This window comes from Grus americana, chromosome 28 (assembly GCF_028858705.1).
Source record: "Grus americana isolate bGruAme1 chromosome 28, bGruAme1.mat, whole genome shotgun sequence".
NCBI classification, from domain to species: Eukaryota; Metazoa; Chordata; class Aves; order Gruiformes; family Gruidae; genus Grus; species Grus americana.
Genome location: NC_072879.1, coordinates 1,412,652 through 1,435,286, shown reverse-complemented (window position 1 = coordinate 1,435,286; position 22,635 = coordinate 1,412,652). Strand labels below are relative to the sequence as shown.

At 54.6% G+C, this 22,635-nt stretch overlaps 1 protein-coding gene across 4 annotated transcripts in view; it reads right to left on the bottom strand.

Annotated features, from left to right (window-relative positions):
- CSNK1G2 (casein kinase 1 gamma 2) overlaps positions 1–22,635 on the bottom strand; it is a 45,406-nt gene that overhangs the window by 6,091 nt on the left and 16,680 nt on the right. For 2 of the 4 annotated variants that reach the window (XM_054805377.1, XM_054805376.1), the window contains exons 2-7: positions 10,256–10,752; positions 2,386–2,426; positions 1,755–1,824; positions 1,185–1,333; positions 406–640; positions 106–191 (exon numbers count right to left, since the gene is read on the bottom strand). In XM_054805377.1, coding sequence (XP_054661352.1) covers positions 106–191; positions 406–640; positions 1,185–1,333; positions 1,755–1,824; positions 2,386–2,426; positions 10,256–10,442 — 768 coding nt within the window. In that variant the 5' untranslated portion in view covers positions 10,443–10,752. Of the gene's footprint in view, positions 1–105; positions 192–405; positions 641–1,184; positions 1,334–1,754; positions 1,825–2,385; positions 2,427–10,255; positions 10,753–19,097; positions 19,118–22,635 lie in introns of those variants that run through there. The other 2 variants (XM_054805375.1, XM_054805378.1) reach the window with 2 other exon arrangements.

The following is a 22,635-nucleotide window of genomic DNA, read 5'->3' as shown; positions in this document are numbered from 1 at the left end:
AGGGGCGAAAGCCTTCCCCTCCCCACACCCTGATGCTGCCCATGCCAGGGCAGAGCCAGACCCACGGGGCACCCATGCCCAGGGACAGCAGGAGCTGGCAGTTACCTTGAGGCCTTGCCAAGGGAGGCTCCCGCGGAGGAAGTACATAAACATGTGCCCTAATGCTTCCAGGTCGTCCCTGCGGCTTTGTTCTGCGTGGAGAAAAAGAGACATGGGCACATTCCCACTAGAGCCACCTTCCCTGTCCCTGCCAGACCCTGCAGCACCCCAGCATCCCAGGCTGAAGAGCAGGAGAGGCAGCTTGTCCCCAGCCCCACCTCTGGCGGGAGGGAGCTTGCGCCCTACAGTCCTCTTTCCTCTCTCTTTTGGCCAAGAGGCAGGGCTGGCCGCATGGTGCGCACGTACCTTTCCCAAGGTGGGTGTTGATGCTCATGTAGCGTGCTGTCCCTGTCAGGCTCTTGTGCTCTCGGTAGGGGATGTGTTTTTTGGTCTCGGGGTCAATATACTCTTTGGCCAGGCCAAAATCAATGATGTGGATGGTGTGCTGCCGCTTGCTGCCCGGCCGCCCCACCAGGAAGTTCTCTGGCTTGACGTCTCTGTAGATCAGGCTTTTGGTGTGGACATACTCCATCCGTGTGATCTGGGGGCAGAAGGACATGTCAGCATCACAGCAGAGACACGCCGTGCATCCTGCACACATCCCTGTGCCCTCATCCCCTGGGCCCAACTCTGCTCCAACTGTCTCACCCCTAGCCAGCAACCCTGTTCCCCTCAGCCAATATGTCACCCTGCATCAAAAGGACAGGCACGGCAGGTCCTGCAGCCCTGGGAGACAACCTCAGTCCAGCCGCATCTCAGACACACAGCAAGAGACGCTGGGCTGTGCTCAGAGAGGGGCTGTGCAGGGGTGAGGGAGAGCCCTCCTACACCAGGGAGAGGGTGAGGTATGGAGGGAGGTGCTCTGGGATGTGCCAGCAGGCAGCGGCTCCTGCAGCCTGCCGGGCGCTGGCTCAGCTCTCCTTCCCCTCCCCTTCACTGCGGGGTCCCCACACAGCGCTGTGGGGTCCCCGCACAGCCTGACCGCCAGGTCCTGGCATTCTCCCGCTCCCCTGGGGCGGTCTGCGGGCAGGCAGGCCGGGGTGAGCTGTGCAGAGCTGCAGGCAAGGCGGAGGTGCTGTGCTCACCAGCTGGATTGCAATCATCAGGACGGTCTTGAGCGTGAAGGTCCGATCACACAGATCAAAGAGATCTTCTAGGCTGGGTCCCAGCAGCTCCAACACCATGGCGTTGTACTTCCCGCAGGGGCCAAAGTAGTAAACCTGAGGAATTCCTTCTGCAAGAGACAGAGCAGGGGCTGTCAGGAGTTGCAAGGGGGCTGAGCAGCACACGGCCATGCTGTCATGGCCCTGCCATTGCTGGAGCTGGGATGGGGGCGACTGGGGGGACGTCTCTGCATTGCCCTGCCTCCGTGCTGCAGACAGCCTGGTTCTGCTTTTGGCAGGAGGGCGAAGGAGGCAGCTCCATCTGCATCCCTGCCTGATGCGGGGGAGGTGGGGGGAAAAGAACTAAATAAAAAGGGATCAAAGATTAGACGTGGCTCTGTGTAAAATCAGCCTCTCCCAGCTGAGCAGATGGGCAGGAGTCACTCATGCCAGGGAGCAAATTTGCAGAGTCACATTTATAGGAAGCCTCCCTCTCCTAGCCGTGTCGCCTGGGCGGCCGGCTCCCCGTGGCAGCTCATCCCAGCCCCATACCTGCATTGCCGAGCTGTTTGTAGAACCGATACTCCAGGTGTAGCTGGGGGGCCCGGGACTTTATGGGTTCCTTGGAGGAGAGGAGGAGAACGGTTAAGGCTGTCGTAGGGAGCAGGATGTTAGGGAGGTCTGGGTGTCAGACACCTGCTTCACATGCTGGCAGCAGCTGGACTGAGAGCATTTGGGGTTAAGAAAAACTGGTATAAAATGGAGATGAAGCCCCAGGGGATGATGAGAGAAAACCAGTCCATATGGGAGCCAGATCCATCCCCTCCAGAGGGATCTGGGTGCTGGGGTAGACATTAATGGGAGCAGCTACAGTGGGGACCACCCTCTCCTGGAGGTGTCTCTGCCGCTGGCACTGGCTGAGCACAGCATGGGCCACAGCGAGGTCCTGGAAAATTGAAGACCCAGCTCTTCTCTCCCGGGGCCCAGATCACCCCACCTGCAATGACGCGTGTTGCTTTGCCTGCCCTCAATTCCTGGCAGCGAGCACAGCTCCCCGTGCAGCCACCCATCCATCACCTATCGAAACCCGCACGGCTCAACCTGCTCTAACAGCCCAGGGAGGGTGAACAATCTCCTTCCCAGCTGGCCTGAACATCACCGCCCTGACCACGGAGGGACTCACCAACTTGATAGCTACGTATTCGTTGGTGTAGAGGTTCTTTCCTGCAGTGAGAGACACAAAAAAAAGCAATTGAAAGCAAGTAAGCATTTGCATTAACCCCGCATCACACCCGCTGCAGTGCCCTGAGGGCTCCTGGGCTGCAGAACATCCAGGACAGGTTCGGTGGCTCCCACAACACATAAACAGGCCTCGAGGCATGAGCAGGAGCAGGAACCCACTGTGGGGAGTTGCAACACGCCTGTTAATTACCCCCAGATAGGGTGCGTGGATTCCTCTGGGATGGGCAGGCTGCTGGGGAGGCTAGAGCCAGGTCTGCTGGGAGGGGGCAGCATCCCAGTCCGGGCCTGCAGGGATGTGACTGGCCAAGGCAGGAACAAGGCTGGGACTTGCTGCTTCTCCCAGCCACATTCCTGCATGGAGAGAGGCCACCCTGTTCTGGGAGGGCTGTCCAGAGTGGGGGGATGCTGCTTTCTGGGCAGCGGGACCACGCAGAGGGTGGTGGGAAGGACCCCAAGAGCACTGGGGCAGCTTGAGGCATTACAGCTGGCAGTGGTTTGAAGACACCAGGTTAGGTGGAAAATCCTTCCCCAGGGTGTGCGCGCATGTGTGTACACGTGTGCAGCTCAACCTCATCCTTCGGGATGCTCCCACCCCACAAGGGTGCAGGGGAAGCCAGGAGCAGACCCACGGCATGGCCCAGACCATACGAGGAGGAGCTGAAAGCACCGATATGCTGCAGGGAGGGCCAGACGACTGCCTCCAAGTGCCCAGGAGAGCTGAAAGGGCAGCTGTGCCACCCCAAAACCCTGTAAATGACTTCCTAGAGAGCTCAGCACCTTCACGGGAGTTTTCACAGCCATAACTACAGAGAGGTTGAACTAACAGTGTCTGCACATCGCCCTGCTCACCCCAGAGAGGCCCAGGAAGGGCTTACACCTTTGTCCCAGGTCCATAAAGGCAAAGATTAAAAAAGTTTGCAGAAATATCTGAGTGCCCCTTCTGCCAGAGCCCTCCAGGACACCGGGGAGATGGGAGTTAACCGCAGCAGGTTCCCTTCCACAGCACGCAGAGCCAGCAGACACGCGATCCCACTGCCTGGCATGTGTGTATCTGATGGAGCTGCATCTGTCTCCTCGGATTTTCTCCAAGCAATTTGCTCAGGGAACAAGCTCCTCCTGGCATAAGATTTCATCTGCTCCAACTGCTGCACTCCACCTGAAGCAGCAATAAATCCTCGCCGGGTGACATCAGAGCCAGCTGCTGAGCGCCGGAGTCAGCGGCAGGATTACGGGAAGAGGGATGAATGGGAGATATTAATGGAACAGCTCCTCCCAGGGACGGGCTCTGCAGCCAAGGAGGGGCTCAATCCTGCTGCCTCACTGACCGTCTCCCATCCCAGGGGACGTTCATCAAGCCACTTTGTCTCCTGCCTCTGCAAAACCAAATCCCTTCACAGCGATTAGGAAGTAGGCGATAAGGGAGGGAGAAGTGTGTGCCAGACCCAGGGGTTCTGACCCATTGCAGACTGACATTTCCTGGGGAGGAGATGGGACATCCCCCAGACCCATGCACAGCTCCAGAGAGCTCAAGGAAACCCTCAGTTCATTGGGAACTTGATTGGGGCAGGGAAGAACTCAAATCCCGATGGACCCCAGTGCAGCCCCCTCGTCCCCGCCACGAGCAGTCACCTCTCAATGACTTAATGGGGAGAGAAGGCAGCAAGCTGGTGGGGAGGAGGAGTGTGTGCAGGCAGCTTATCTTCCATGCACCAGGACCTCTGTGTTTTGCAAACAATCGCAAGGGAGAGCAAAACAGCCCCACGCGCCGGCTGGGTTGCAGGGGCAGGCAGAGCCCAGGCAGGAGGCATGGCCCTGCCTGCCGCAACAGCATGTGCTCCCTGGCTAAGGTGGGCTCCAGCCTCAGGGCTCTACAGTTCAGCCCCCAAAAAATCACTGCCATCTTCAGGGCAGTAACATGCAACCAGAGTACTCACAGCTGGATTTTCCCTGAGGTTAGGCTGGGTCTGAAGAGGGGAAACCCCCCCCCCCCATGGCAGGATACCTGCCACCCTGTCTGAGGGGCTCTGCAAAACTGGCCCAGCACAGCAGGGAGGGAGAAGGGAGGAGGCAGGAGCATCCCCGGCAGGGCAGTGCTTGGAGAGGTCCATCCCTGTCCCTGTTAAGTGGCATCTGTCCTGTTCCCACCACACTCATCCTCTCGTGGCCTGCTGGCACAGAAAGCTACCCGCAAAAACACTCTGGGAGCTGGCAGCCCTCTCCCAGTCCAAGAAACAAGTCCAAATCATTTGATATCCCCACGGTTCATCCTTTCCTGTAACGCTTGGAGAGCTTGGACAAAGCTGATAAAAAAGATGGAGGAGCAGAGAGAGCACGGACATTTGCTGCTGTCTAACCATCACCATCTTCTTCCCTGATAAAAAAAGGTGCGAAGAGCAGAACCAGCCTATTGGGAGGGGGGAAAAAAAAAAAAGCAACAGGAAAGAAGAAGCAAAAGAGCAAGGAGGCAGGGCTGCTGGGTCCTTCCCCCAGCAGGGCCTGGCCCATGCCAAGGAAATCCCGGCTCCAGCAGCTTCTGGAGCAGCTCCCACGGCCGCCCCCACGCTGCCTGCTCTGCCGAGCACCCGCTAAGGATAATAACTTTTAACACCTCAAATGTGTTGGAGTCCACAGACTGCCCCAGGGGAGGACTCAAGCAGGCAGTATTGTAGGATTCACAGAAGAAAAGTTGCTTTAGAAAGGAAAAAAAAAGAGAAAAGCGACAAGACGGGTGGCAGAAAGCAAATATTTGCGTTTGCAGAGAGGTCTTTGCCCAGCTCAGTGCTGGCGATGCCTCTGAATCCAGCTGCCAGCACCTGCAAGACACAGCGTGTCCGACCAGAGCCGAGTCAAAGCCACCCATCGGAGGCAGCAGCCAGACCCGGGGCCTGTATCGCATTTAAAAGCCAGACGCAGCTTTCTCTTAACCCTGTGCTGACATCCAAATCGTCCCCCTCCTGAAGGCAGATTTGGCAGCGGTGGGGTCCAGCACCTGCTCCTGCACATCACGGCGGCCTGAGGAGCCGGGCTCTGCGCCGGGCTCCCAACCGGGTCCCCATCCAAATGGCTCCTCTTGCGCCAGCCCCTCCGCCTGGTGCTGCCCCTTGGTTGTGGCACGGCACAGGGCACAGCACCGCGCTGACGGTGCCGGGAGCCTCCGCATGCTATGGCCCTGCCTGCAGCAGGAGCACGGAGTTGTGCCTGGGTGCTGGGACCGGCAATTTGGCTTCTCTAGGCCCCGGGTGACGTAGTCAAGGAGCGCGGCAGAAGGCAGCTGGGCACCGGCCCAGCACTGCAAGCACTGCGGCCTCGGTGACACAAGCTGTGTCAGTCCAAGCAATGACAGTTCCTTGGAGCATTGGGGTTTAATCCATCAAAAATAAAAAAAAGTTATTTTAGAGTTTGACCTTCCTCTAGAGGAGCCTCTGAAAGACCAAGAGGAAAAATCAAGCATGAACTATTAGCAAGGGAGGCAAGAGGAGTGGTCAGCAGGCAGCACGGGGGATCTTCTCTCCCACAGCCTCCTCTGAAGACACCCACGAGCCCCCTCCAGCACATGGTGGGACTGCAGCTCCAACCAGCCAGCGGCCCTTCAGAGGCGGTTGAGCCCTTTGCCATACATGCACACGTATGGAGGTCTCCGTGGAGCTGAAAACAGAAGGGTATCACGTGTAACGTGCTGACTGCAGCCCGCATCTTCTGAAGGTACCTTTCGCAGCCCCTGAGAAGGAAGTCCTTGCGAGTACGCGGGAGGCTGCAGGCCAGGGGTGAAGTGCCACAGCTCACAAAGTTTGGGAATGGCCCCAGCAGTCGCACATGATCATTCAGCTGGGACACGGCCCCAGTCCAGCTGTAGTAGGAAAATGCTGCTGGCTCATACCCCCCCCAATTTTCTTCCCTCAAAAATGCTGGTTTTATTTTTAACAAGTAAGTTAATTTCCAGTTTTTAAATTCAAAGGAAAACAGGTGCTGTGCTTCTGTGTTGCCACTAGAATTGAATGCACTAGACTAGGGGAAGAGGGGTGAGCACAAGAAAGCTGCAAAAAGCACATTTGCAGAAGTTTATTGCAGAAAGAACAGAAGCAGCAGCCTCCACCAGGTCCCTGTCCCTCCCCGCACCCTGCTCCTGGGCTGAGGCTCCATCACTGGAGCACTGGCCTTGGGCTCCATCAAGGAGCCCCCCTCCCAGGCAGCACAAACAGCATCTCCTGGCTCCAAAGCGCAGATCCAAGGCAGTCCAGCACCAGGCAGAGCTGGAAGGGGGCTTGCATACCACCCGGGTGCTTTGGGCTCATTTTTGACCTTTCTGGTTAATGTCTGCATTTTCCTCCTCTCCCCCTATCCCAGCCCAGCCCAAAGTACCACCAAGGAGCTGCTAAGAAGGGTCTGCTCCAACAAACCCTCACTGCAAGCAGTACGTGCTCGCCTTGCTCCTGGGGGCACAGGGAACTGGCAGAGGCAGCGGGCTGCAGGCTCCCCCTGCTCAGCCGTAGCCCAGTGCCAGGGCACACGAGCCACCAGCCCTGCTCTGGCCATCCCCACTGCCACCAGCTTCTTCCCTCCCGCCCTGTGTTTCAGAGGGCGGCATCCAGCCCTGGCACAGAGGCACACTGGCTGCAGGCAGCAGATGGGTAGGGACGGCACCCAGCCAGGGCGGGGGGGGGGGTGCACTCAGGGGGCTGCAGGCCTTTGGAAAGCCCCAGGAGGAGCTGGGCTGGCACTTGCCCATGGCTGCAGGCTGACAGGGGGAAGAAGGAGCACTGTAGATGTGCTGGCTGGGGTGCAGTGCCCTGCCCAGCCCAGGGTGAAGCCCCAGCACAGGGTGACCAGGAGGTAACAGGACCCACCACCTGCACAACCTAAACCTGCCCCTCACTAACCCCACAGCTCCCCCCATACCCCCTGCACCAGAGGGCTGGGGCTGCCACCTTGCTCCAGCTCCCATCCCAGCTTTCCAGTCGTGCTTGTACAGCGAGGAACTGGCCAGCAGCACAGCCTGACTGGGACAGGGACCGGCGCTACGTGTATCACCCAGGATGCCAAGGCCAGCATGAACAGGGAGGGGCGGGATCCAAGCATGGTTCCAGCAGCCAGGAACTCCCGCCCAAGTCATTCCCCTCCTGCCTTCCCACAAATGCCTTACGCCAATTTTTTTAAAAAAATATTTTTAACCAAATCATTGTTTATTTTGGATACCTCCGTACCTGGGAGGACACTTGTCTCCATCCGGGGCAGCTGAGCTGAAGCAGCTGGAAGGACAGATTGGCATCTGCCCCTCAGCTCAGTGGTGAAATGGAGCAGTGTTACCTGTTTCAGGAAGACAACTTCATCTTCCTCCATCGCCCACCACTGGGAGCTGGAGGAGTCACCTCCAAGCATGTTTTTGCAAGATCTCCTTGGGTCTTTATTAAAGGAAAAAGCCCAAAGAAGATTTGGGAGCTTTTAAACACTGAGCTACACTTTGGCCTCTGCAACCAGCCTGCCCTGAGGACCGAATACTCCATTCCCAGGGAAAACTGAGTGCCGAGCGAGGGCTGGGGCACATCCCTGCTTATGCCACCACTTCACAGCGGGATCCCTCTGGTCCCTTGCCATTCATCTGCAGTTGGAGGAATCCATACTTTCTGTGAAGCCCTGAAAGCATTCCTGAGCCCTGACGCAGCTCAGAGGCACACCTAAAGGAGAGAGATGCGATTTTAGGAAAAAAGCCACATAGCTGTGGCTTCCACTGCTGTGATGAGATCTTGCGCTCAGGCCATTAACACGTCAGAGCTGGGCACTACAGGGTGTGACAGGGCAGGAAAACCACGCAAAGGCACTAGAAGCTTCTCTTGCTAGTGGCAAGGACAAACTCTCGCAGAGAGAATCGACTGCTGCAGAGCCCCAGAGCAAGAGCTCTCTGCTCGTCCCTTCGGCCATGAACAAACTGAGCCCAACTGCTCCCAGGCTCCTGCAGCGGCTCTGCTCTGAGCAACCCAGACTGCCAGTTTCACAGATGCTCCTCAGATCTGCGTGAGACTCACGTCCACCTTGGTGTTATCCCCAAAAAGCGATGGGGGAAGCCAAGGCAGGGGATCATGCTGACTCTCAGCGCTGAGCACGTCAGACAAAATAACAGCCAAGGCCTCCTGCCTAGAGGAGAATCTTGGGAGACAGCTCACCCAGAAACATGTACCCACTGTGGGATGTTCACTGGCAAGCAGGGAAAAGGAGGTGGAAGGACACAGGTAGACCCTGCACGGCTCAGAGCCCTCCGTCCACCCCCTCCCAGCCAGCCCTGCAGCAGGAGGTGCAGCATTCCCAGAAGATGTCCAGATCCACCCAGATAGTGAAAGGAGTGGTAAAATCCCTAAATATCTCTCCTATAGGATATATAAATACCTATACCCGGGTCTGGAGGAAGGATCAGAACTCTTCACAACACTGGGAGAGACAAGACCCTCCGCTGCTGGATGTGGGAACCACTTGGCTGGATTTTAAACAGAGCATTTTCCCAAGCTCTGCAATTAAGCGGCGATCCCATCGGGGAGTTCAGGAACAGGACGGTTTAGCCTGGCACCAGCCAGTCTGTCACGCTGGGAAGAGCTAACATTAACTCCCCACAGACAGAGGCAGCACAGCGAGGTGGGTAAACTCACCCCACCCTCCGTGAGGGTGCCTGAGCCGGGGCTGCTGACGGCACCTCCCGACAGCCTCCCACCTCCTGCTCCTTTTGCACGCAAACAGCCTGCCGAGATGACCACATTTGCTGCAGGTTTAGTTCAGAGCTTGGTTTGAAAAGGCGCTCCTTAAAATATCACGGAGCAACAAGGCCTATGGCTGTCACAGGCTCCCAGCCTGCTCCGGGGACCGGCTCTCCTCCCTCTTCCTAGGGCACAAGCCCCTTCCCAAAGCGCTCGCAGCCAAGGCCAACGCTCCGCCTGGCAGAGACTCCAACGCGCATTCCTGGAGACATCCAGACTGTGCTGCTGGCACAGCGGTGCCTGGCACTGCCAGGCCTCTCCCAGCCACCTGATGCCAACCGAAGTTAACAGCCTGCTGAAAGCCTCCTGGGACATGCTGAGTCCTTGGGAGAGGAGCAACCTACCCACTCTCTAAACAAGAGTTTGCTTCAACCGTTTCCTGATAAACTCAGTTCAAAATCAAAAGTGATCGTGGAAAGTGTTTGGGGTTTTTTTTCCAATCTTTTCTCTCTCCCCTGCATAAATTTTTAGGAGAGTCTCTGAAAACCAGTCTTAACAACCAGAGAATTTATCCGGGATAAAATACTGACTCTCTTCCCCAGATGTTTGCCCCAGCGGAGCGAATGCCCCCCAGGCCCCCACTCTCCATCCGCTCTCCTGAGGGATGTGGCGCAGCGGGAGGGCAGCACCCCATTGCACAAGTGGAGTGAGATTGGTGAGCACATGGCATGTGAAACATTACTCACTAAGTGTTCTTGGACTTGAAGGGACACCCAGGCCTGTGTGGGCCACTGTCACTTCCAACAGACAGGACTGATCTGTAACGCTCTCCCTGACAAACCCAAAAAGCGATAGGTATGAGGAGGAGATGGGAAACACCTCTGCCATCACTCCTTTGGGCTGTGACGAGTTTTGAAACTTCAAGCACAGTGTGAAGGGGCTGAGGAAAAGGAAACCTTGCAAAGGAATAAGGGCTACCTGCAACGCGCAACGCTTCACTGAATGGCCACTCAACACCCTTGGTACTGAACCGTCACAGGCATGTGCCAGCTCCTCCTGCTGCAGGAGGCAGGTGCCAGGGCAATCCCTGCACAAGTAGTTATAGTGAGGACAGAAGAAGGCCCTTCTCACCTAGACGGAGCTCCCCGAAATTGCCGCATCCAATCTTCTTGCCGACCCGGAAGTTGGGACCCACCATTAAGACTCCCGAGTTGGTTCCAGCACTCCGGCTTCCATGACTGCTCCTTCCTCCACCTGTCTTGGACATCCTTTTACCTTCCTCCAGCTCCCCTTTCCCTCCTCTCTTATCAAAATCCATAAGTTTGTGATACCCCGGCCTCTCCACGGTTACGCTGCTGCCATACAAATCCCAGAGCTGCCGAAAGTTGAGGGGTGAGGAGAAAAGAAGCAGGGCTCTTCTTGGTTAATACACCATCACGGTGAGCAGTGAGAGGGCGGGGTGTGGAGAAGGAGGGATAAGCGGCCACCCACGGGTGCTGGGCTACTGAAATGTTAGTGCTTTCCAAGGTCCCGCCGGGATTGTCATCGTTGTCTGTTACACAGAGCTCTTTGGTGGAGAGAACATCCTGCGGAGAGGGTCCTCCCGGCGTGGCTCCTCGGTCTCCCAGCTGCAGAAAGGAGAGGGAGAAAATTAGTACGAGGAAACAGGGAGGCAGAGGACAGCAGGGGGTTGTGGGCTCCAGGCTCTGCAGAGCCCCTCCAACACCTTCTCTGCGCTACGGGTAACTCCCGCTACGATGAGGGGTGCTGCAACTGAGGGGTGGGAGAAGTTGGGGGATCAGGACTGTCACAGGGTGCCCCACATCTAAAACACTGGCATAAATAAGTAAATAAAAGTCTGGCCACGGCAGGAGACAAAACGCTTGACGAGTGTCTCCAGGTCAGAGACAATGCAGAATCACTTGGAGAACAACGTCGCCATGCGGAAGGGCTGCTGGCAGCAAGGAGACCTTCGCAGGCACCGGCTGAGGCGCTGAGGGCTGGGCTACCGCTGGTCAGACCCGAGAGTCCCCAACAGACGCAGACACACGTAAGCCACTGCGTTACAGGGCAAACCACGCCAGGCGTGCAATTTCCTATGAAGTGAAAAGAGGATATTCTCCCCAGGCGGCTGCTTGCTGGGAGGGTCCCTGTGGGTCCAGAGGTTGTGGCCAGCTGAGTCAGAGTGCTTCCCCCCAGCACCAACCTCCGTCGCGGCTGGGCCAGGACCTTTGTGTCGGCGATCCTACGCCAAGACATGTGGGTGAGGGCACAGTTTCTAAGGACCTGGGGGGGGAACGACCACGCTCAGAGCTCCTATGACAGCCTACCCAGGCCTGACACCAGCCAACAGGGACCCAGGACTTGTTAACGCCTTGCTCACCTCCACGGTGAGCTCCTGATTGCCACCGCTCTCGCAAACAAACCTGGATTTTAACTGCAAAGCTCAGAGCAAGGCATGGTGGCCAACATGGCTGCTAGCCACAGCCTAGGCAAAAGCCGCTGTGACACTCACTGATAGTAACTGATGGCCGTGGAGGCTTGTTTGCTCAGAGGTCGTGCAGCACCTTGCCTACCTCACGTGCACCGCTCCAGCACTTCCCAGCAAAGCTGGTGGGAAGCCCCATGGTGGTGGTGGGGTAACTTGGGGTTCCCCTCAACCCCGACAAACAGGCAGGGCTCAGCTCAGCCCCTTGAACTAGGGAGCTCCTTCTCATGTGCACACACCTGCTCATTCGGGGCGTTGGACTAGAAGACCTTTAGAGGTCCCTTCCAACCCAAAGTATTCCATGACTCTGTGACACTGACTCCACACAAGCCCCCTGAGGTGCGGCTGACCATGTTCACGTGGGTATGGCCCAACATTGAGGCCAAATCAGTCCCTCGCTCCCTTCTGGAGGGGCAGGATGACAAGTACTGTCAAGCAGCTCTGTGCTCAGGGCACCAGGTTCCTAAGACAGCACCATGCTCTCCATCCACGACTCCCACCAGAGCTGCCTGGCGGGACGTTGGGCTCAGTCCTTGCAGGGACACCCGTGCTGGAGGCAGCCAGAGCATGCTAGGAAGAGGACAGCCAGGAAGCTAAACATGGGCTGGAAAGCACGGAGGGTCAAGCAGGAGCCAGGTGTGCACTGGGAGGCCACGTGAGAGACAGACAGACCGACCGACCGGCGCGCATGCCCCGCTTTCCTCCCCACATTCATTGTCTCTGGTTTTACACCCAGCTCAGCCCTTGCTGTGTCTGAGTGAGCCAAGCCAGGAGGCAGCCCCCACCCCTGCCTGCCCACCCCCTGGCCTGCCCGCCCCCCAGCCCCTCTCCCCACCTTCCTCCTCTCCTCTCCGGACTCCCATGACGCCCACCAAGAGCCCTTGCTGCGGCAGCCTCATTACCTGCGGGTTAAACAAGCAAACCCACGCCCCTCCAGCACTCAGACTCCAGGAAATGAGCACACTGGAAGTCCTGATGCTTGGACAAACCCCGTAAAACATTTTATTGGCTCTCAATAGCTATTAATAACAAAAAAAAGGCTTCTTGTGCTAAAGGGTGCAAAGGGGGGAAATGGGGGAGGGTCTAAGAGCAACAGAGGGAAAAAGACACCCAAGCCAGAGCTCAGCATGGGGGGAGGACCAGCCACATAAAGGTCTGTGGGCAGGGGAGCTGCTCCCTGGGGCTGCCCTGCTCCCAGTCCTCTCCTGACACCGAATCCTCACCAGGGCCCACCACGCTCTGTCCACAGCATCCTGGCAAAATGCCGCTGCTCTCCAGGAGGGACCGGAGCTGCAGGCACCAAAGGCGCAGGGTGCTGGCCCAGCCCTTGGGGCTGTCGCGGGTGCATGACGCCCATCTGTGGGACCTGCCTGCTCAAGTACTGGGGAACAAGGCTTTTACGCAGGATGGGAGCCCCCTCCTTCCCCCACAGGCTCCAACCTCCAGGCCAACACCTCTGGAGCATCCCCAGAGCCCAGCAGCCTCAGCACAGAGCAGCCTGGCCTTCCAATGCCACCCCCAGCAGACCAACACCTGGGGACCATCCTGCTGCACCCAGCACATCTTGGCCAAGGGAAACTGAGGCACGCAGAGCCTTCCAGCTTCCCCAAAGACGGGCAGCAGCAGGATGGCTCCTGCCCTGACGCTCCCTTCCCCTGGCAGCCAACGGTCTCCATTCCGTCCCAGCAGGAAGCAGGGTGGGAGCGGCAGCAGAGCAGGGCTTCCCTGCGCTTTGTTCTCCCCCAGCCCCGAGCGCACACGGCTGACACGTGATATCCTGCTCATTCTTTGCTTCCCTGATAATTTCCGCCCTGGGTTCGGCACATGGCGATGCCCTCCCGCCCGTGTCTCGCTTCTCCCACCTCCACCAGCCTCGCACAAGGACGCCGGGTAGCCATTTCCCCCACGACCTCCCAGCTCCCAGTGCAGGCAGCACAGCGCGGCTCTCCCCAAGCATTTCGGGAGCCACCTTCCCTGGAGGTGGTTCTGGCCACACACCAGGGAAGGGGAGGCAGCCAGCGATGCATGGGCCACGCTGCTTCATACCCCATTTTTGTTTTCAATCAGACCTTTATGTTCAGTCCCAGGGGGTTTCAGGCCCAGACTGTTTGCATAGAGTCAGGCGGCCGACAGCCAAAGCTGAGGGAGCTCTAGTCCTGTGCTTGGGATTATTTTTTTTTTTAAGAGTTATGGGTCAGACTCTGCAAGGGAATTTCAGACAATGGAGCGAGACAGAGCCCTAACAGAAGGGAAAAAATAAATACTGTTTCCTGCGAGCACTGGGAGACTGTGCTGTCTTCCCCTGGCCCAGACAAACACAGGCAGCAGTGTAGCACGACTCTCCAGCCCTGCCTGCACAGCAAGCCCCAGCCTCCGGAGCAGCACTCCCCAGCTCCAAACCCCTATTTCAGGCAGCTGGGCCAGGGCAACGACCGGCAAGGCCACGGCACGGACCCCCGCGCGGGGGCTGCGTGCCAGCTGGCTGCCGCACCGCAACTCCCCCTTTCCCGAAGCCGAGCGGTCAGAGCAGCAGGAAGTCACTGAACCACGTCCGTTTGAGTCAGGCCAGGGCAAGTGATGCTCCTCCAAACTCTGCCCACCAGCCTCCCCCATGGATGAGCCACGGGGAGCTGAGGGCTGGGAGGAATCTATTTTCACATCCAAAGAGCACCAAAGAGAGGCGATGGCTCTCTGTACCTCGGTACAAAAGCAGGACCCACCTCCTGTGCGGTGTCAGTGACTGGTCAGGTTTTCCACTCTGTGCCATAAAGAGATCTCTGGCCTTTAAAATTGAGAACAACCTAATTAGAAACAGAAACCTTCAGTAAAATCCCAGGACTCCCACTGCTCTGGAGCGAGCAGCCCTGTAAAACTTGTATTTGTTAAAATACAGCAGCCTCTGGATGGGCAACAGGGACCCACACCTGCCCTGTCCTGCCACCCCAGGGCAGCAGCATGGTGGGGAAGATGCCCCTGATAAAACTGACAGCATGTTGTTGCATTTTGGACAGGATTCCTCACCCAGAAGGTCACATCAAGGCAAGCAGCCTCAGAAAAGCACCTTCTAGGCTGGATTTGTTGGCCTGGTATCAAATCTGATGCAAGACGAGACTAAGAAAACTTCTTTCTCTCTTTGGGGGGGGAAGGAGGGGGATAAATAAGAAAAAAAAATTAGCCTGAAGTTTGGTAGAAGAAATTCCAAACCAAGCTGGGGTCTTAAAACAAATAAGCACTGCCCTACAGTGTTTGCAATGCAAGTGCTTCAAGCCAGGAAATCTGAAAATGAAATAAACTGCAGACAAGTGCAAGTGACTTCAGTACCTCCCAATAACAGAACCACAAAAGCACTGAAAGTACTGTAAAGGGGACAAAACCAAACTCAAGCGATCATCTGAAACCCAAAGAAGGGGTTCATGTTGTTTTTGCTGAAATATTAGGTTCTTTTTATTTGCCATCTGGTTTTCAGCATGCCAGTTCTGCCCTGGTCACATTTACAAGTTTTTCCCTGCAGTCGTGAGGGTGAGAAAAAGGCATTGGGGGTGGGGGGTTGTTTATTGTGGTTTTTTTTTTTTAAAAAAAAACCCCAAAACAAAAAACCACAGAAGAAAAAGTTTCTAGTGCTAGCCCTTCTCTCCAAGACCTGGGACTTGGACTGAAATAACAAGGCTCAGGAAGTTCCTGGCCACATTTGCAAGTATAAAATGCTGAAAAGTTGTATTTTTAAAAATTTCTTTCCTGCATAGTGAAACCTCGTGGCTGCCGAGAAAAGACTTGTACAATACCATCTGGGGCACATTGTTCTAGGCCCTTTACACACACACGGTGTTCCTACCCGAAAGAGGTTACAATTAAACGGGGCGAGACAAAAGAGGGGAAGAAGAGGAAAAAATAGTGGCCCGGAGCAGGGAAGTGATTGGTGAAGGTCAGGGAGCAGGTTTGCGGCACTTCTTCAGAACAGAGTCCAGGTGTCCTTGACCAACCGGCACCCCCGGGCGGGTGCGATGCTGCTACCAGCCACGGAGGCTTGACTGTACCGAGCCCTGATCTCTGCAAGCTCTTGGGATGGTTACTTGAAGCCGGTTTCCCCGTGTACTCTGCGCTTTGCAAGCAAAAGAGAAACACAGCTGCATCCAGATGAAAGAGAAAGGAAAGCTTCTTGAGAGCACAAAAAAGAAAAGCCCTTGACACTATGCAGCTCCAAGTACAGATCACTGCCAATTAAAAGCTAAAAATAATCACAAATACCCTGATGTCCCGAAGGATGACCCATCAGCTGGCTCCCAATACCAAAATCCAGACCAAAAAGCAACCAGTGGCCTTACACAGCTGAAACCAAAACCCAATAAATTTTAAAAGTTTTAAGAGGAAGTGAAGTCTTAGCTTACAAGCAGATCAAAAGTCTTAAAACAAAGCAAGATCCAACATCTTTAAAGCAAGCTGCAGACGGTCCCAGATGACGTCTACAAAGGTTTGTAGTTAGAAATGTATTCCAGCCTTGTGCCGGCAGCCAGCCCTGCTCGTGACAAGATGGGGAAAAGCTGTGCCATGACACAGAGGTTTCCCACTCAGCTCACCAGGCTTCCCACAGGAGACCCCTGTAATCGGGAGGGTCAAGCCGGAGGTGGGAGCGGAGGCACCGGAGGGATGCGGAGCAGCTCCCTCCACCCGCGTGAGGGCAGGAGAACCAGCACGTCCCAACGCAGGCACCCCACGAGAGGTCAGGGAGCGGACAGGCAACAGGGTACCAGAAGCCTCCAGCTTTTGAGCAACCTGCACACACAAGAGCATTACCCGAATGCATGGAGACCAGCCTCCAGGCACCATTGCAACGCTGCTGAGCCCTCTCCATCTGCCCCACATCTGACGTGAGGCCTCCAGAGACCCAAGATGAGCAGGACAACTCTCGGTACTCATGTGTGGCTCTGACTAGGGGCCTTCCAGGCTGAGCAAGCTCAGGAAAGGAACAACTTATCTGGGGGATGAGCAGCTATAGGATCAGAAACAGATGCTGAAGGGGGGCAAAGAAAAACACACTCATTCAACCTAATGCCGTGAACTTTAACGGTACGAAAGGTCCTTCTGAGATGGAGGTTTGGGCCCACACCTGCATCCTCCACAGGGCCACTGTTCCCACGTGCACTCGTGGCAGTGGGGAGCAGAGGCTAACACAGGCTGGAGGAACAAGACGACAGCTTGCAGACAAAGGCTGTTCCAGCTGCTCCAAAGGATGGGAACTGGCCATGAAGTCATTTTGTCCCACCAACTTTGCTCTCAACCGAGAGGAAAGGAAAAACCTTCTGGAATGTCCCAGCACAGCAGAAACCCATCCCGCTGGGTCTGCAGTGTCCCATGCTCTGCAGAGCTGGCTGAGGTCCTCCCTCTGGGCTGAATCTCCTCACTTCTGCTCTTTCAACAGCCGAAAGCTTCAAGGAAAAGCCTGTCCATACAGCTACCACAAAAGGGAAATCCAAGATGTAAAAATAATGCAACTACTTCACATATTCTGGAAGTTGTGTTTAAACCATATTTGTCCAAGCCCAATGCTAGCATCTCTTGTGGGACAGCCAATGTGACCAGCACAACCAGACAACCTGTACCGGAGCAACGGCAAGCACATACACATGCATAAAGACCCAGCTTGACCCACTGTTATTTAATTGCTGTTTAAGAACAAAATACAAACAAACTGGAACTAGGCCACCTTTACACTGAGGTGGGAGCATTCACACACCTTCAGCACCTATTTAACCTCACGGGCTCAAAACTCCTCTCTTCCACAACCAACAGAGTGTAAAGCTGGGAGGTGACTCACTCCCAGCCCCGCAGCAGTACCAGGAACCCACTCCCCACGCCGCCTTCCTTCCCTTTTCTCTGCACACACATACCAGTGCCGCAGGAGAAAGCCTGGTTTGAGACGGCCGTATCAGACGCCACGATAAGCCTGCTCCCACTTCTACCTTGGAGAGGTGGCATCATGCTCCAAGAGCATGCTGTCAAGCTCCCTGCAACTCAAGTCTCAACATTTATTAGAAAAATCCATGCTGGGCAGATTTTTAAGAAAACAAGACAATCAGTAGAAGGGGTTTTTTGTTTGTTTTTTTAAAATAGAGTCCTTCCAAGACTTGGGCTTGCCTGGGCAGCAGGCAAGTTGTAAGCTGGAAGCATAAGCTCCTCTCCCTGCCTTGTGCTGCTGGGCTCGGGCAATGCAACAAGCTCCAGAAGGATCTCCTGAGCTTCCTCCACCCCTAGACACACACCTCTCCTCCAAGCCGGACACAGCAACTCGCCATCAGCTCCTTCCCACACCAGACATGCCAAAGAAGCTTGGACACAGGTCTGTGAGGCGGGCTGTCCCCATCTGCATGAGCTGCTTCCCCAGGAAGAAGAGGGAAACCTTGCTGTTTGGAGAAACCCCGTCCTGACCCCCTCCCAGGGAAGTTTGCTCTGTGGGCTGGAGAGGCAGCAGGGCTGTGCAGCACCATGAGTTCGCTCCACCTTGCGCCTCTACCAGCTACAGCTCCGATTATGGGAGACCCAAGCAAACCTACCGCAGCAGAATATTCCTTACAGCAAAGGCAGATTGGGTTGTTCTGGCCCAATTTCCTCCCGATCCCTCAAGAAAAGAGAGCATTGAGTGCTCTGACCAAGGAACTCCAGGCACCCAGCAGAGAAGAGAGTCCTGGATGTGAACATCTCACCTGCCATGCCACAGGAGAGATGTGGAATGGCTGCATCTCTCAGGGGACAGCCCCTGTGGAGGAGTCAGAGCAGGAGGGCAGGGGTGAAGGGGCCTTTATCTGTCCCAGGGAATCCCTTAAAAATCAGGAAGTCCTGAAAGCAGTCGCTTTCCCAGCAATGCACGACGCCTGCGTAGTTTCTGCTGATCACAGCCGCAAGAACATCATCCCCCAACCCCAGCAGGGTCGGGTTAAGCAGAGATGGCATCCAAGCCTCCCCACAATCTCCAACACTTTTCCCAGCTTACAGTGAGGTGGGAGCCAGCACAGCTCTGTTTACTCCGTTTCCTCCTTTGTGCGTTCATGTTGGTGTCAGCACAACAGGAAGCTCTTGTTAAATAGTTTGTTACTTAACTGCTGATGCAGAGCCACTGGGGAACCCAGGCATAACGTGCGGCGTGTTTCGAGAGGTGGGGGAGACTTGTAGCTCAAGTTCAGGGCTGGGATTTGAGAGCTCTCAGCTCTGCCACTGCCTCCCTGGTGATTTGGGCATGTACTGACTTCCTGGCCCTTCACAGCCCGGCCGTTACACTGGGATAACAACTCCCCTGCATCTGCCTTGTTCATTTGAGGTCCCCAGGGAGATGCTTGGCTCTTTCTCAGCTTTTGAACAGTGCTGAGAGCTCAGCAACCTTCCCTCTGCCTCCTCCAAGGTATCCTTCAGGGAAAAGGCAAGAACCCAGTAACCGACTGAAGAAACTCCCCCCACTGAACAGCAACGCCATCCTGTGAAATCCACCCATTGTACCTGCGCTCCTGCTGCCCGCGCGTGAGGTCATCAGCAGGGAATATCCACCGGTCACAGATCTACTTTTTGGATCCTCAAGTCAAGCCCGCCAGCCTGCTTGTCCCAAAGAGCAGCCCTGGTCTGAAGTCCTGCCGCCCATCTTCCCAACTGCTTCCTTACGAGCCGTTGCATCCCTCATCACGCAGAAACGGACACCAGTTCACGTCTGTATAGTGCTATCAGACTGAGTCATCGATTACACGGCAGACGCAGTCCTATCACCATGGTCACTGTACCAGGAGCGTTTGAAGTACAGTTTTCCGTTCGACATGGGAACGGTTGCGGTTGGTTTCCACCACCAGCGAACAGACACACCACAGCGTGGTTTCACTTTTGGCCCCACAATGTTTACAATTAGGAAGTGTGCAAGGGCAGTTTGTCCAAAACATGTTTTTTTCCCATCCAGGTTGTTTCTTGAAAAGAAGAAAAAAAAAATAATAAAGCCAAGGCTAATGTTTCTACCAGAATTTCTTCTAGTGTCCAGGAAAAAAAAAAAAACCCAAAAAATCAACACACACACCATAAAATCCCCTAACTGTAGCAGCAAAGCTTTTAATCCAACATGATCCGAGCATCCTTGTTCCAAACCTCCCCTCCCTTCCTGGCTTCCCAGCTCTTTACTGAGAACACAGTGTGTCTGGCAGGAGAGAGGACTCCACTCGCACACGCTCAGCCCGGCTCAGCCCCGGGACAGCAGGCGCAGGGTGCTCCTGGCACCTTCGGCCTCGCCAGTGCCCTCCTGCCTCTGTGGCGTTCCATGGCCAGGCTCTTGCCCCCTCTGCGCAGCGGAGGGGTCAGACACAGCTAACACTGTTCTTAGCACCATAATTACAAAAAAAAAAAAACCAAACCCAAGACACTAACAGAGCAAATAATCAGACACACCAGCACCTCCAGCCACATAGTTGAAACAGAATAAACAAAAAATTTACTTCTAGCAAACGAAGTGACTGAGGAGAAACATGTTGAGCCTCAGTTCGAGATTAAAATGCCTCAGTGTTTCACCCCGCTATCCCTCCGTGGCTCTTGGCCACGTCCAAAAAAAAAAAATTCAAGCCACAAACCCACCAGGATTAAAAGAAAAAAAAAATCATAAAAATATTTTTTTTTTTTTCTCATCAGAGCTGAGCTGTGAAGACAACTGATTTTTCATTCTGGCTTCCTCTTCCAGCTATCATGTCTATTAAGCTTTTATCTAAATTAGAAGTATTCTCTTGTTACTGGCTATTCCCTTCCCCAGGAGATTTTTAGACACTGTACACTCTGGTCAGCTCTTGACCTACAACAGATCAAGCTCCAAATCTCGTCAAAGTTATTTTCTCCCAGCTTCCAAACACAAATATGGCTTTTTAATGGATTACTATGAATGTTTAATTTTTTTTTTTTTAATGTTTGTGCCACATTGTTCTCTCTGTAACGACAGGAAGAGCAGTTTCAACACTGCAGCAGAGAACTACTTCTAACGAACAGGAATCCCGCTTCACAGCTTGGAGGTCTCACCGATGCTCAGCTACACCAAGTTCTCACAGCATAAAACCAGTAATGACTCATGTGTGATTTCATTGAGATCTTTAGAGGACACCAGCTGACATGTTCAAAACCATCAGCCTGCTTTAGAAGCAAAATCTCAGCTGTTCCTCAAACTCCAGCACCAGTAATGGCGCAGTTAGTGCTGGACAACCCAACCATCGCAGACTCTTGCTGCACAAGGAGCTGTACGTGCTTATGAACCCGGAGCGCGCACAGCATCCCCCGATCCAACTCCAGCATCGCAACAGCCCCAAAAGAGAGTAGGAGCAAAACTGAAGTCTGTTCTCTAAACATAATGAAATTAAGTAGTAAAAAAGGGGAAAAACGACCAGTAGTAGTGTTTTCAGTTTCCAGTGGAGCCCAGGAGGCAATGCTCTGAAGAGCCGATGAACTCATGCAAAGGTGGGAATTCTCTATGCTCCTGTGATTTTAAAACAATTGCCTCCTTTTCAAGAGAGGCACAGAAGATCCGTACAAGCCACATGCTGGAGAACACCGCTGGATCCGCAGCCAGACAACTTCACCCTGAAGTCTCGACCACTCGCACCACAGCTCAGTGCAGACGAGGAAAACTCCCTGCCTGGTAGCGAGCGGGCAGGCAGGGGTGCATGTGTATAGCATCAGCTTTATTAAGAGTCAGCTTTCTGGCAGCAGTTCAGCAGTAATTATTTTGCACCCAGAAATATCTAATGAGAAAACGGGCCCTTCTTTAACCAACAGGAGTGAGACTGTTTTGACGCATGTTTGCTCCCTGCTTGCATAGGCAGAAATGGAAATCAATGTGCTTTGGACAGTCCAAATTCAGAACCACCCAGATCCTCAACGTTTTTGAGCACAAAGAAGCTTGCAGAGTCAACAGCTCTTCTAAGGCAACTCCTAAATCTCTCGGTAAAAGCAGTCACAAAGAAAACTTCATGAAGCATCTCTCCACTGCTGCAAGCTGCTATGCAATTTGCTCCCAGCCAAATGTAGAATTTCACTCTTTTCGTTGGATCCCTGTCCAAAGCAGTTACACCTGGATGGAAAATATTAACTATGCTTTACCAAGGAGCCGGCAATACCACGATGGAAATTTCAGCAGCAGCAGCACAGGAACCAAGCAAAAAGCTAAAAATACTTCTCTAGGAAAAATAATAATAGTAAATATACACATGCTAAAATAAAACCAGATCTGAAAACTAGACTGGAAAAGATCAAACACAGCACGAGTCAGACAAATCCATCCAAGAACCAAGTGCCTAAGAGAGTCTATTCACCTGCTTGGGTTCATCAGCCACAAATTTAAACTTCCAACTGCAGAATTCATAGCGTCTACCAGAAAACACACTGAAGCTTTATTAGAGAGATTTGAAGGGAAGCTTTTTAGATGACTCTACAGACCCCACAAAAGGGGTCTGTACCATACACCTTGATTTACCCCTTGCATGACATATGATTGTGCCCAGTGAAGCCACCTCCTGGTTCTTGAGCTGTGTCCATCTCATGAGCCATTCCCATGGTCCCTGTGCTGGTCTGCACCACATGGAAACAGCGGCAATTGCAAACCACCCTGAGGTGTCGGGAATGCCAAACCCCTGGCTGCAGGGAGGGCATCAGGTACCAAGAGATGCCAAGACCAACCGAGGTCCCAGCTGGGGCTGCCCACCTTCCCATCCAGCCCTGCCGTCGCACCTCTGGGATGTTACCGGCATCTTCTACCTGTTCTCTACTCCAGCATCCCTTCTCCCAAGATCAGCAACGGCCGTCCTCATGGCTGCCGGGCCAGGAGAGGTTCTGGTACACTGCTGGAAGATGGCAAGATCAGCAAGTGACCTAACTACAGCTCCAGCCTGCTGCCCCACTGCTTGTACTAGCGTCGCTTCGGTGTTCCTGCTCACAGATGGAGCAATTTCTGCCTGAGAAACTGCAACTTGCTTTGCTATTACCGTAAGAAGGACGCCGTGGGTAGCAGATGGGTAACCAGAGCAGT